This window comes from Lagopus leucura, unplaced genomic scaffold (assembly GCF_019238085.1).
Source record: "Lagopus leucura isolate 7727_CA_CO unplaced genomic scaffold, USGS_WTPT01 Super-Scaffold_100004, whole genome shotgun sequence".
NCBI lineage: Eukaryota > Metazoa > Chordata > Aves > Galliformes > Phasianidae > Lagopus > Lagopus leucura.
Window position 1 is genome coordinate 14,157,431 of NW_024962264.1, and position 14,061 is coordinate 14,171,491.

The 14,061-nt window shown below is 48.0% G+C and overlaps 1 protein-coding gene across 5 annotated transcripts in view; it reads right to left on the minus strand.

Annotated features, from left to right (window-relative positions):
* JADE1 (jade family PHD finger 1) overlaps nucleotides 1–14,061 on the minus strand; it is a 52,591-nt gene that overhangs the window by 35,532 nt on the left and 2,998 nt on the right. Inside the window, exons 1-2 of one of the 5 annotated variants that reach the window (XM_042870527.1) lie at nucleotides 9,535–9,612; nucleotides 658–735 (exon numbers count right to left, since the gene is read on the minus strand). In XM_042870527.1, coding sequence (XP_042726461.1) covers nucleotides 658–709 — 52 coding nt within the window. In that variant the 5' untranslated portion in view covers nucleotides 710–735; nucleotides 9,535–9,612. Of the gene's footprint in view, nucleotides 1–657; nucleotides 736–7,614; nucleotides 7,687–9,194; nucleotides 9,294–9,337; nucleotides 9,357–9,534; nucleotides 9,613–14,061 lie in introns of those variants that run through there. The other 4 variants (XM_042870528.1, XM_042870525.1, XM_042870526.1 and 1 more) reach the window with 4 other exon arrangements.

Consider the following 14,061-nt stretch of genomic DNA (forward strand, 5'->3'; position numbering starts at 1 on the left):
TTTTTAATTAAATAAATGAAAGATTATAGGCCCCTGGAATCCAAACTTGAGAGAGACCACACAGAGCTCAGTGTTAGTTACATCAATACGGAAATGCTGTTTTTCTGTTTGGTTTTTAAAGAAAAATCGTACATTTGAATCAGTGATGCGTTGAATTCAGATTGTTGAAAGTTATGCATTAAGTAAAATAATCTTCAATGGAAACAAAATATTTTCACGTGCCAACAGTCTTTACTGCTGAAGTCTGCAGCAACATACCTTCCAACTGCATAAAAAAGTATGAGAACATGGAAGCAGACTTAAAATCCTAGTACAATCTTATACCAAATACTGATGTGTGCACAAGGTTAGCACATGTCTCTACCCAAGTTCTGTCCTTGTGTATATTATGCTGATGACAACTGAAGACGCAAAAAGAGAAACAAAGACCAACTTCTCATGCTTTGTCTTATTAATTAACATCAGGCAGTTAATACAGTGGGGGGAATCCCAAACGCACATCCACACGCACTCAGAACAACCAAGTTTAAAACTGGTTCCTCACACGTGTTTCCACCAGGCCAACCAACGCAAAGTGCCTCTGCCACATGAAACACTGTATTAAAAAGCATTTTCCAACTCATAACCTACTGCACTCTACAACAAAGGAGCACTTACTGCCATTGTCGTCAGAATTCTCACTGCTGCTAGGAAGCCGACGTCGTTTCATGATCTCCCCGGGAAACAGCAGGCAGCCTGCAAAGCAACCAGACAGCACTTAACTCAAGATAATAACACGCAGTCATCAGGCTGTGTTTCTGATGGCATCGGAGGATTTACAACACATAAAGGAAAACAAACAACTTTAAGCAGCATCTGAAATACGAGCAGTGAATATCTCCAAGGCACTTAATTGGGTAATTACCCTCTGAGCAGGTGAAAAAAACTGGAGGGTATAATGACAGGTCCACCAACTCTTCCACCCCAAAACAGAAGCATATTTGTTTCTCAGAGATTGAACACCACTAAGAATCTGAGTAAATTAACTCACACTACCCATTCCTGACACTAGATTTGCAATACAGTAACATTTTAACCATCTCAGTAAATATTTACTTTGGCAGATATGCCTTTGGAACAATCTTATTTTTGTGTTAAGTGCTAGATTTGCAACGTCAAAGATTAAAGTCTTCTCCTTGCATAAAAGAAAAAAAAAAACACCAGCATAGCAAGCCAAGCTTCCACAGAAAAACTACACATGGATCATACATGCTCCAGAAGGTACCATCTCTAAGGTCACAGTCAATTCCTCCTGCAGGCACATGTCCACCAGCTTGCCTAAACACTTTTCAGGAATCACACCATCATCTGATAACACTGCCCCTCCAAGCTCCAAAGTTGGTGAATTCTAGTAATAGTGAGCTCAGCTGCACACAAACCAGCGATGGAAAGGCAAACGTTCCTTATGTTTGTATTGGCTACTCACACGGTGCTGGTATTCTGTGTGTACTGCAGAATGGAAGTAAATTCAGGGAAAAAACAAATAGGAAGCTGTGAATAACCAGTCAGCATTGTATGTAAACACTTAATAAAAGGATTAAGTTGAAAAGCAGAAAAAACATGACAAGAAGTGCAGAAAGGCACATCCACTTTAAGCTGAACTGACAAGGACTCCAGATAGAACATCAAATCCCCTGAGCCTTTGCCTGCCATGTATCAATTGTGCTATCAACAAGGTCTGAGTGTTCCGCTAGCAGCAAAGCCCTAGTATGTGCCTTCAGAGCACGGACTTGAAAATCAGATGCTGAAAACACTTCTGCTTCTAGGTGGGTGCAGAAAGCCCAACCTCTTAATCTCCACGTGAGCTGGAATTTCCCAGAAACCTCTCAGCAAAGCTCTTCTCATTGACCACTTCAGGAGATTTGTAACTACTTTACTTTGTTCAATGAGAAATGACTCATGGTAGTAAACTCCAGGAGAACCCTTTCAACTTTGAAGAGTAATTCTCAAAGTGAGGAGAAGAAAGCCTGACACTACTCTCAACTTCCAACCCCCCCTCCCCCCTCCCGAAAAAAAAAAAAAGCATCCAAAACACACAAAAACAAACAAAAACCAGAAATAAATCTTCTCTTCAGAAAGGGATTCACACAGAAATAAGCATTTTTGAGACAGAATTCATCCAATTCATTCCATTCTCTAGGAACACATAAGCAACTGAATCTGAAACTATTTTACACCTACAGTAAATTCCAATTTGCTTTTAGAGCCCAAGCACTGCAAGATTTCCTCCTTTCTGATATTATACTATATTAAATTGAACAGTTGGTGAATATTTCACCAAGATCTGTCATCACCACCGTGTAAAAGTTCACATATAACTTCTGACGGCAGAGAATGAAGAATCATTAATGACAGCCTCTTACAGTGTGTAAAGAATTCAGCCCAGAAGAATAGCAGACCAGAATTTTCTATCTATGACAAGCAGAAAGGTCACCAATGAAAAAACACACACACCAGCACAGAACATCACAATCCTCTGAAGGGATCTGGTATAAATGGACCATTCCAGAGCCAAGTACTCATACGGTTACTTATGAAATACCGGAAAGCAACAACTCAGATCCAAACTGGGCTAAGACAGAACTAGCTGCTATCAGGCCAGAACCCAGCTTCTCAACGCACTTTTTCTAACATACTTTTCTTGTAACTGAAACAAGTGTGAATACCACCAAACTAAAAGAGCATATTCCATTAGTATGGAAATATCTCCTGTAAACTAAATAAAAGGGATATGGAATAAAGTAAAAAATACCTAGACTGTCTCATAAATGCTACTTATATATTCCTGGCCAAAATCCTCACTTCTTGTTTCTTTTCAACATGGTCTGAAAAGTAAGCAATCTAAAGCAAAGTAACACTGCATATACACACAGAGGAAACATTCACAGCCTTGGGATGAACAAGGAAATCCAAAATTCTGCTCCCTGCATCTCTTTGGACAAGTATATTCTGAGTTCATCTTCTCCTAACCATACTTAGCAAATACATGAAATAAGGAACATCCAGAAGCTTTTCCTTTCTACTGTGTATCTTTTTAAAAAAATAAAAAAAAATACAGCAAACGATGCTGCTTTTTTTTTCCCTGACTGCTATTTAAAGGAGCAAATGGTATTCACACCCTCCCTGTCAAGCCCTCAGGATTAGCTAGCTATTCTCCAGTAGTCAGATGAGCCAGCACAGCAGCCACTTCTCTGGAGTACACTGTTCAATAAGGCAGTTCATTTACCCATCCACTCTAAGGCAGGTTTCTAAAGACAGCTGTATTGAAAAGCCTACATCCCCAAATATAACATTAAAAGGAAATGCACGATTCAATGAAGTTTGTGTGAGATTCTTTTACAGATGCATACAAAAGGAGAGTTGGAATCCGTAGATCATCCTTCCCTACCTTTGAACTTCACTGCGTTTTCAGGGAGCTACATTGCTGACAGAAAAGCAGCACTTGGCTGCCCTAAGCAACTGTTAAACCCCCCACGATTAACCCCTAGATGTTCTGTCGTTAAAAGAAATAAAGCATTTTTTGACTTCTAAAATAACTTCAGACTGTTCCTTTTAAACATCGTGCACCAGATGCTCAAGCCCATAGCCCAGAATACACCATCTGCAGCTAACAAGAATAACCCACGCAGACGGAAATGCCGCTTCTCCTGCGGTACCACACACAGTCCCTCTGCCCCAAACACCACAGGCTGCGGGCAGCTAACAGGGACCTCCCAGTCACACAAGAAGTGCAGCAAGGCTAACCACAGACTGCTGCTGCTGAGGTGCAGATTGATGGTACAGGCTTTCCCTGTTCAGCCACATGCACACAGTTTGCACTCTGAGAGGACACTGGAAATGCATGTCACTTTGGAAAGGAAGACTATCCTACATCATTCTTTGCGGGATATCTGCAACTAAAAGTAAGGAGAGGTTTTTATATTTTAGAAGGCAGAATGTCAGGCTTTCCACTAAAACTGCTCACCTCTTTCTCCTTCCCAGCCTGGGATGTCAGTGCTACCTTTATCTGAAATTCTCCTTCCGATCATGAAGGCTGACTGGATTTTGACATACAATCAATGTATTCAGGTGCAAATATAATGCATGTAACTCACCCCTGATCTCATTAAAACATGTATCTGAAACAGAAGTAAGCCTGGCAATTCCAACCGGTGGGCTCACCAAGACTGTGGCACAACGGTACAAGCTGGCTACAAGCATGTATGTAAACAAAGCAAATTCACATGTAAGCACAATACCAATAAAAGGGCAACACATATAAACCAACCTTTAAGACTCATACCAATAAGAAGTAAAAATGATGCAATGAGACAGAAGGAAACCACCCAGGTTACTGAGCTCAATTCCCAGCAACTCAAGACAACCGCATAATTGCTGAACGGTCGTGGAGTTCCCACAAAGCACTCAGTGTGTCACACATGCCACAGAACCACTTCCCACTGCCTTCACAAGACGAGTGCGTCTCTGAAGCGGCCAACCAAGCAGTGCCCCATGACTCCTCATCGACTGCCATTACTCCCAAACGCATACAGCAGCCTGAAAAGGGCACTTGCCCATATACTGTTTAACTGTAGAGTAAGCCCAGTGCTCAAGAGCTACAAAGTCCTGCAGCCCAAACACAACGAAGGCTGCCCATCACCCATGCATCAGGCAATCCCTGAGCTTCCTGTTATACCCTGGTCTAACTAAAACTCTGGTGGTACACGCAATAGCACCTGTCCTAAGTTTCACAAAAGCAACTGGATGCTTGCTGCCATTCCAAGTAACAGAGAAGCGCTCAGGTTTTGCCGATTCTACCTTCACCTCTTATCCTGCCATAACAAGGGAGCACTCCTGGCACAGCTTACAGCAGTGCTTACACAAGTGCAACAACGTGAGGTTTTGACTTGTTCACAAAGCTGGTTACGATACAGATAAGAATCTTACTGAATTCTGCATAACAGTTCAGCTTCACTTCTTAGAAGGACCCTTGCTTCTCCACTTCAAAGCCACGGTTTCAGAAATCAAGCAATGTGGCTGACAGGCAGCCTGCAGTGGGCTCTGCAGTACCCCCCACCTGAGGCATGATGCTCCAGAGATGACACCAGCAGCTTTATCCCCCCATGTCATCACACTAGGTCTGAAAGCCAAGCTCTGGGCTTTACTTGTTGACTGGGCAAACAGCAAACACACAAATCTAACCTTGGAGTTAACACTGCAGAATTGATACTGTGATCATCTTAAAGACAAGATTACGCTGCCTGAAATATTTCTTCTGCCTACTTCACTTTGGAGAGAGCCTCTACATCACAACACTTGTAAAAGGCAGTACGAATGGAATGACGAAATGATAATGCAGAATCAATGTCAAACACACAGTGGATCTACATGTTCTAGCAGAGCTGAGCCATGAACATCTCACCCTACACACCAACAAGCTGTCGCTAAGAACACAGCCATTTCTGCTGACTCTTCACAGGGAGCACAGCAACACGACCCAGCACAGAGCACTGCAGCATCACAGCACTGCTCATTTCCTACCTCTACAGCAGATTGATTTGAAACAACTGACAAACAACAGAAGCTGCACAGCAATACCAAAACCCTTTTTTTTTTTTTTTTTTTTTAGACACACTGAAAGTTGCAAAGACACAAAATCCAAATTCTTTACTCTAGCTTCCTCAGAGCAGAAATCCAGGCACTATGCCATAAAAACTGCAGGTGAGCATACACAGATACACATGTACACACACTCATGCGTTGCATATATATATACTTCTTTGGGTTTTTTTTCTGCACTGCTACTAAGCAGTTATGGCACGATATACTTTGTCACTCCATTTGACCCTGAGTGGACATGGCTGAAGAGAGAGATGTAAAGTGTGCCAAAGCCTTTGTAATGCCAATAGTGAAAAAGAAACAGATTCTTAAAAATAACTGCATTTGAACAAGTCTACTTCTGCAAGTCAGAGGCTTTCTACAGTGGAGTTCTCACTAGAGTACCTTCAGGGATAAATCTCCACTTAGAAAGTTTATCATTCAAACTCTAACAGACAACTAACCATAACTGTGTTAACAGGTGTCAATGTAACAAACTGCAACGAGCAGCTGCAGAGACACGATGGAAAGAAAGCAGAATTATGACAGATGCACACAATGAAGACAAACTGAAAACTGGCTTTTCCTGAAAGTAACACACTAAATGCCCTGAAACAAAGACCTAATTACAGCCAGTACACCAGAGATCACTTCAGAACACTCCCTGTGTACATCGAAGTATAACACAGTTTTAATCACAAGAACAGCAGATGAACACATTTGGTTTCCTCTGCTGTGCTCAATTCAGTAGCTGGGTCGTGGCATCACCTTGCTCCTCATGAACTGACATCTGGCGCAAGAAGAGAAAACTGCTGTTTTCTTCTAGGCGCAGTTACACCAAAAATATTATCAACTATTCCAACCTACATAAAACTTAACTCAAACTCTTTAGCACCAATAAAAGCTTTGAAAGCGACGTTCAATAGTCACAAAGAAGAGTCTGCATTTCAACCTATGGTGAAACACCACAGTGCTGTGTGGCACAGCCTGCAGCACAAAAAGCCCAAGACACAGATTTGGAGAGAAAGCCTTTAAGGTTTCTTAAACAAAGGCAGCAAGTTTCCAAGCCGGGAGCACTCTTCACTAAGACTGCTCCCACTAACTGCAGCGCCTCTGCCCCAAACCCGATAAGGAAAAGCAGTACATGCTCATGTCTGAGGCCACCACACCCAAGGTCCACATGCTCATTGGTGCACCTGTACAAAGTTGGTTCCTAATACCTATTTCCAAGCTGTGCTGGGGGAAGCGACTGCCCAAAGTCCCGGCAAATTGAGCTCTGGGAGCACACCCAGCCCACCCTACAGCCACCACGATTCTGTCCTGCCACCAAGGAGCTGTCAGCTCAGACAGTCCCACTGGAACCAGGCAGCAGGATGAACAGCTGGGAGAAAGCACAAGAGGAAACTGCACATTTTCTTCTGCAGCAAACTGGGAATGAAACCAGAGAAGCTAGAAGGGAAATGTGCAGCTGCGAAGGAGAAGGAGGTTTATTATGGTTATTGTATTTTAAACACGCCTATTACACAAAGCTCAAAAACAGCGAGCAAGCAGTGTGTGCAGCCAGAGGGAAAACCTTACTGCTCCGAGAGCACAGCCCTACCGCTCCAACAACATCCCGCTAAGGGTGAGAAATCTCTCCAAACAGTATCACAACGAGCGCGTTCTGGCACCACTTTGTGAAAGCTTCAGGTTTGCAAGTGCGGGCAGCTTTTCACTCACTTAACAGACAGCGCCTGCTTAAGGTGGTCACTATTCCTAGTCCCGGCAAAATTCGTCTCTAAAAAGAAATAAATGCAATCGGCACAGAAGCACCTTCCTGATTGTGAATTAAAAAGCCAACCAAGGTGTGTCGTTAAAAGGGATCCCAACTTCTAGTGCTACCGGCGGGGAACCCACACATTTTCGTGCCGCTGCGCAGCCACACGAACCGCTCATTTGCACGTCACGTCTGGCAGCTCTCACAGCACGGCCGGCGGCTCGGAACCCCGCTGAGCTCACCTGCGGGCCATCGAGGGACTTTACTAGAGCGGCGCTGTCAGCCGAGGGCCGGGACCAGAGGCAGGGGGCCGCCGCCGATCGCGCGCGCTCCTCCCCGCGGGCGCCTCCACTGCGCGCTGCGTGCCGCCCTCAGGCGGGCGGGAACCAGTTCAAATCTGCCGCCTCGCGGGCGCCGCCGGGGGCGGCGCGGCAATCCTCTCCTCTCTTCTTCCCCTCTCCTCACGCGGCGTCCCCACCCCAACGTCCACCCCACCGAAGGGAACGGAACAGCCAGGCCGCGCCGCCGCCGCTCTCCATTTGAACGGCCCGGCGCTCCCGCCTCCTTCCCCTGCCGCCGCTCCTCCCCGCTGCCGGCCGCCACCAATCCGCTCGGCCCCGGCCGCAAATTAAACTTGTTGCCCCGCCGCCGCTCCACCGCCCCGAGCGCCGTCACCGCAGGAACGGCGGCGGCGCCGCCCCCGCTCTCGGCGCGAGAGCACGGGGGGGCCGGGGCGAGCGGCGGGGACTCGCGCTCGTGTCGGTGTCTGTCTCTCCTCCCACTCCCAGACAGTTCTGGAAACTGTGCATCACCTCTTGTCACAGGCGGCAGCCAGCAGGCGCTGCGCACAAACAAACGCCCGCCGCTCCGCCCGCCCCGAAACGCGGAGAGCCCCGCGGCGCGGCGCCGACGGACGGGCGGGGAGAGGAGAGCCCATGCCGGCAGCGGGTGCCGTGGGCGGCGACGCGGCGCTTTGTCTCGCACCGCAAACGCCGCGGCCGGCCCCGCGAAGCGCAGACCGTTACCGGGCTCCGAGACCCCGCCGCGGCCGGCCGCGGGGCGAGGGGCAGGAGCCGCCTCGGCGGCCGGGGGGCTCCCGCCGCCGCGTCCGCGTTTCAACGGCCGCCACGGCGTTCGATTTTCCCTCGGCGCACCCCGCGGGCAGAGTGCCGCACCGCGGGCGGGAGGAGCCCGCCGGCAGCTGCCCCGCGGCCCCGCCAAGTTTGCACCGCGCCCCCCACGTGGCCGCTCTCGCCCCGCGCGCCTTTAAACTCCCCGAGTGCGGGCGGGCGGGGCGGCGCCGGGCACACGCATCGCGAGGGGCCGCTGCACCTGCTGCCCGCCGCACCCCCTCCCCCCAATCCTGGCCCGAGTGACAACTTGTGCCCCGTTCCAACGAGGGCGATTTTTACGCTGTCGAAGCGTTTTTTTCCCCTCCGAGTCCCAACCGGCGCTCGGCGTAAGCGCGCTGCTCCGCGCACAGCCCCTCCTCCCGCGGTGAGCGGCGGGGCGGCTCCGGGACGCGCGGGACCGCGGTGACAGCCGCCGGCCGTGCCCTCTCCCGGCGCGGCTCCGGCGGGACCGCTGCCGCCCTCCTCCTCCCGAGCGGCTCCGGCGCACCCCACTCCTCGCGGCAGGCGCTGCCCGCGGCGCAGCCCGCAGCCCGGGCCGGAGCGCAGCGCGACACCGCGGGTCCCCTTCTCTCCCTCCTTTCTCCCTCCCTCTGCCCGCTCAGCCCGGCACAAGTTGCGCGCGGGATAGCGGAGCCGCAACTCGGCCGCCTCCCGCCCCGCTCTGCCGCGGCGCCATGTTAATGACGTACTCTCTTATTTCCACTAGGCAGCGACCTTCGGCACCCAACTGCTCTCCCGCCGCCTCCGGAGCGACAAAAAAACCCATCAAATATGGCTGTGCTGGCGGCTCCCCGGCGGGCGCTGCGGCGGCGCGGGGCGGCGGCACGGTTACCTGCTGGCGGCGGGGCGGCGGCGGGCGGCGCGGCCGGGCTCCCCCTGCGCGGAGGGCGCGGGGCCGCCGCATGAGTTCGGCGCGGCGGCGGCGGGGCGCGGAAAGCGGCCGTGCGCGCCGCGCACACACGCGCACACACACACACACACACACACACACACACACACACACACCGCCGGAGACTCCCTCTGACTGACGTTTGTACTTGTTATGGAGGAAGGACTCCGTGAATCAAACTCGTTTCTGGGTCACTGCTGCCACAGGGGGGAGCTGCTTTAATCCCCTGCCAAAACGGGAAGCCGAGGAAGGGGGGCCGGCCACGGGCAGCGGCAGCAACTCCGAGCGGGCCCGGCACAGAGGGGCCGGCGGCCGCACCGCGCCCTAGCGCGAAGGGGAGGGCGTGTGGCACGGCCCCGGGGCTGGCCGCTCCGCTCGCCCGGTGCGTGTCGGGCGGGCTCATGACGCGGTACGGTGTTCCCCGCGGACCGCGCATTTTGTGGTTTGCAGGCAAAGAAGCTGAGGCACGCGGTAGTTTTGTAACGCACGTCCATAGCAAACAACGGCCAGGGCACGAATAAGGCGGCACCTGCAGCTCCCTCACTGCTGGCCCACCAGAAGAGCCGTTGCCACATCTTTCTAGCAGGATGGGAAATGATCATAAATTGGTACTAAATTCCACACCAAACTTTCCATAACCATAAGGAATATTTGAATGCAGATATTCTGTTTCTGCATACCGAAACTTTACCTCACACCGTGCACCTGTACTCCCTGCACGGGGAGAAGGGGCTGCTTCCCTGCTGAGCAGAACTACAGAGCAGAGCACAGTGAGCACAGCGTTTGTGTGCAGCCACCTAGGCCTGCCCAGTAATCACCAGTCTGGGTCCAACAGAGGAGTTCAGGTGATAAAGTTTGCACAGATGCGTAACAGCTGCCCGGCACCCACTAGGGCTCCCATTCCTACACATCCTAAAAAATTCTCTGTTCTCTTACTCTTGGAACCCAGAACATTGAAGGCACAGACGGGAGCAGTTCCACAGGCATCCTGTGTATTTGCAAGGCTCAGGGCCTCAGCTTTCCCCATCCCTGGTGTTTGCCCGTGCCACACACTGGATCTTGTTATCTGCCCCCTATTGCCAGGGTGACATTTTTATTACCCATCGTCTTTTCCCTGAGATTCCAGAAACCTTCCTCCAATGCTAATGTCCAATGCTGCTAAAGCAGACAGAGAGCACAGGCCTCCCTGATGTGTATTATCGGGTCAGCACAGACCTGTTGCCGTGCTCCATACAGACCCATGGTCAGCGCTTCCTCACTCGGCAGTCAACCCCTGGGGCACTCATGAACTCCTTAGGATGAATATGAGTTCTGTTGGTTCATTTAAGAGGTTCAGTTAATGTAATGGATCATTGAAACTACTGGTTGTGCCACCTCTCTTAATTCTTTCTAGGAAATTTCAGAGCAGGCTGCTGAGAAAACATTATATATGAATGCACTCTGATTTCTTCAGGGAGAGCAATAACAATGTTCCTGTCTCAAACTCCTTGGATTTGAAACAATATTTTTATCATTAATTGGTTTTCCTTTGCATACACAGCCAAGTTTAAGTTATGTGTTGTAGTTTAGGAAGCATTTTCCTTGGAATCCATGCAAGGCCATGCATGTAGAAAGCACAACAATAACACGTTCTAGATGGTGGACCATATTTTAGTAAGTAGGGGCTAAAAATGTGCTTTCTAAAGCTCACCGAACGTGAGCTTTCTGCATTGCAAACACAGATAGTCTGGGCTTTATGAGGAAGGAAATGTACCCAAGCAAGGAATACCCCAATCTTCTAGAGTATGTGTCTGTTTTGTCTCTGCATATGGAATCACTGACACCATTCTGGAATAACGTACTCACATGTCCAAAAATACTGGACGAAACATCCATTACCACAAATACTACAGATATAAAGTTTGATATCAATATAGCTATGGTAAAACAAGAAAGTATGTGATGAAGCATGCCAGGGTAAGCCATGGGCATCATTAACAGAAGTCAGCTCTCAAAAAAGGGATCTGCGTAGTTCGCGATGAGTTGTTCACTTCAGAAGCAGCTTTATCAGCTTAGGACACCATTATGATTCCTGCCTAAAAACATCAGACAGCAGAAGTGACTGTATGAGTGATCCGCCCTAACTTCTCAATAAAATCAGCACCCAGCTCAACCTGCTAAGACAGGTGGACTGCCTGTGGTGACAAAGGAGGATGGTAAAAACAAGCCACACAGGGCAGACAAAAATTGTAACTCTGCCTTAAACACCTGACTACCGAAGAGAAAATCAAAAAAGGAGAGACGACCACATAGCAGTTTTCTGCTGCCTCTGCTGGCTAAATTTCAAGACCATGGGTAAAAATCTGCCATACATAGAATCAGTAGGGATTTTGCCATGGTCAGTAGTGGGGGCAGAATTTCAGCCTTAATCTCTAATAATGACCTCTACACTTCAAGTGTGCACTCTGTTCTAATAAAACCTCACACTTGAAGTAAATTTGCATCTTTCTCAATCATCTCTATATCAGTATTGACATTTGTTTTAGGAGCATCTGGAAAGTATGCGTCAGGAAAGAACATGCTAACATGCTGAACTTCTGCAGCCCCTTCTCCAAGTTGTTTTACTAGGCATAATCCATACTAAATTTTATTTAAATTTTCTTTTATGTTTATACAGTGTAAGTTCTCCCTCTCAACTATTGATTCTGAGCAGATGCACAAACTCCAGGAAAGAATATGTGGCTTTTTAGCACTTTTGTGTAGGGTTTAGTGGAAAACATTTGCTGCAGCAGTTTCTGCTACAATATTTCCATTCACTTTTTTCTTTTTTAAAATTTTATAATACCAGCTACTCCTTTTATATTTGGAATCTGCTTCCATTACTCCTTGCAGAGGAGCTGCACTGTTGGGCCAGGCCCTGTTGAAGTCCATTTTGTCCGTAGTTGATCTTCTCACACAAGCAGGGGAGAAAAGATTTTAACTCAGGCACATATAAATCTTTATGACTTACACATTGCTTCAGTAGAATATTCTTAACTGCTGCAGAAGCCCTTGCACTAACCACTTGCTCATGTAGCTTATGTACGGACTACAGAGAAATGCGCACGTCAGTTTTTTGTAATTCAAGCACATCATTTATGGCAGCATGGCAAATGACCATCACACAAAGTCATCCACAAAAATTCATTTGTGCTCTGGCTTTTTTTCCTTCTCCATAACTGCAAGAGCTGAATTTTGGTATGCCTGAGCTCGGAAACACCAGGCTCAGGTAGTGTGTTACTTCCTTTTACTCTACCATGATTGCTTGTGGAAGGGAACTGCCGAGTCAGAGGCTGTACACATAAAGATGTGCTTTTTCCTACACTTGCAAGCCTCATTCTTATGGTTTTCAGTTCCTCTGTTTTATTCAAATGCAGCTGTTGTGAGAGGCCACTGGCTCGGTATCCCGGTAAGTAGAAGAGTGCCATTAAGGGGCATGGATGGGAAAGAATGAAAAACAAATCTGCAGAGCTGCACTTTATGTTTAACACATCATCAAACAGGGTATTCGCAACAGGCTACTGTAGTGCCCTCAGTGACAAAACTTGAGAAGCAGAGATTATAATATTTATTTTATGTGTGGGCTAGCTGGGCCACACAGAGGTTAAATCACTTGCACAAGTCACATGTTAAGTCAGCAGTAAAACCAAGAATAGAAACCAAAAGTCATGCCTCCCTGTCCAAAGTCTGTAATGATTAAGCTGCATCCTCTCCTTTGGCCTGGATTATAACAGAGTACAAAGTATACCTCTATGACATTTTACACACAGATATCTTAAAATATTCTTGCAAGGCGAAGACAATCATTGCACAGAAATGCAACGTTTCACATTGTATAATCATTTTTAAGTGAAGTGGGAACAGGCATCGAAAAGTACAGCTACTGAAAGTTGAGTGCTTCCAAATGACTCTAATTGCAAAGTGGAAGCTGACGGAAAACCAGTAGAGCAAGAACCTCGGGGGAACAGCCGTAAGCAGGCGGTTAACTTGCAGGTCTGCGAGTTAAGCAGGATGAAGCTGATGCATCACCTTTAAGGTAAACAGCACAATTTTGTTCATGATGAGAGAAGTAATTAGCAGCCAAGGTAATGCCCCTAGTACAGGAAGAACGCATTGTGAAAACCTCAGGCAAATGACAGTGCGGTAGCTGCAGATCAAATCTCAGTTAAAACATACACACGTGCCTGCCTGGCAGCTCATCAAGCAGCACCACACTGTCTAATCTAAAGGAACTTCAGCTTCAATATTAAACTGTGTGTATGCAGGCAGAAACCGTGCAGTGAGAAAGTCCACAGGAGGAGGAACGAAGAGGCTCAAGGTATCAAGGACAAAAGAACCCTTACACCTTCTCTACTCCATCTCTATCAGAAAAAGAAAACAAAAAGGGTGGAGAGGAGCCATGGGACAGCCCGTATCTCAGTGAGCCACATAAGCATGCAGCAAGTGGCCCGTGCTGAGTGTTGTTATTCGAGAGAGCTTATCAGAGTCTATCAGAAATACTCTATTGAAACAACGACAAACAAACAAACAAACAACACAAACATAAGGAAACCCACAGTACCCTTGACAGGTAGGGAATTACTTCCTTCTTTGCAAATAAACTATGTTAAAGAGATACAGCTGAAAATGGTTGCTGGCAAAGTGCAGAG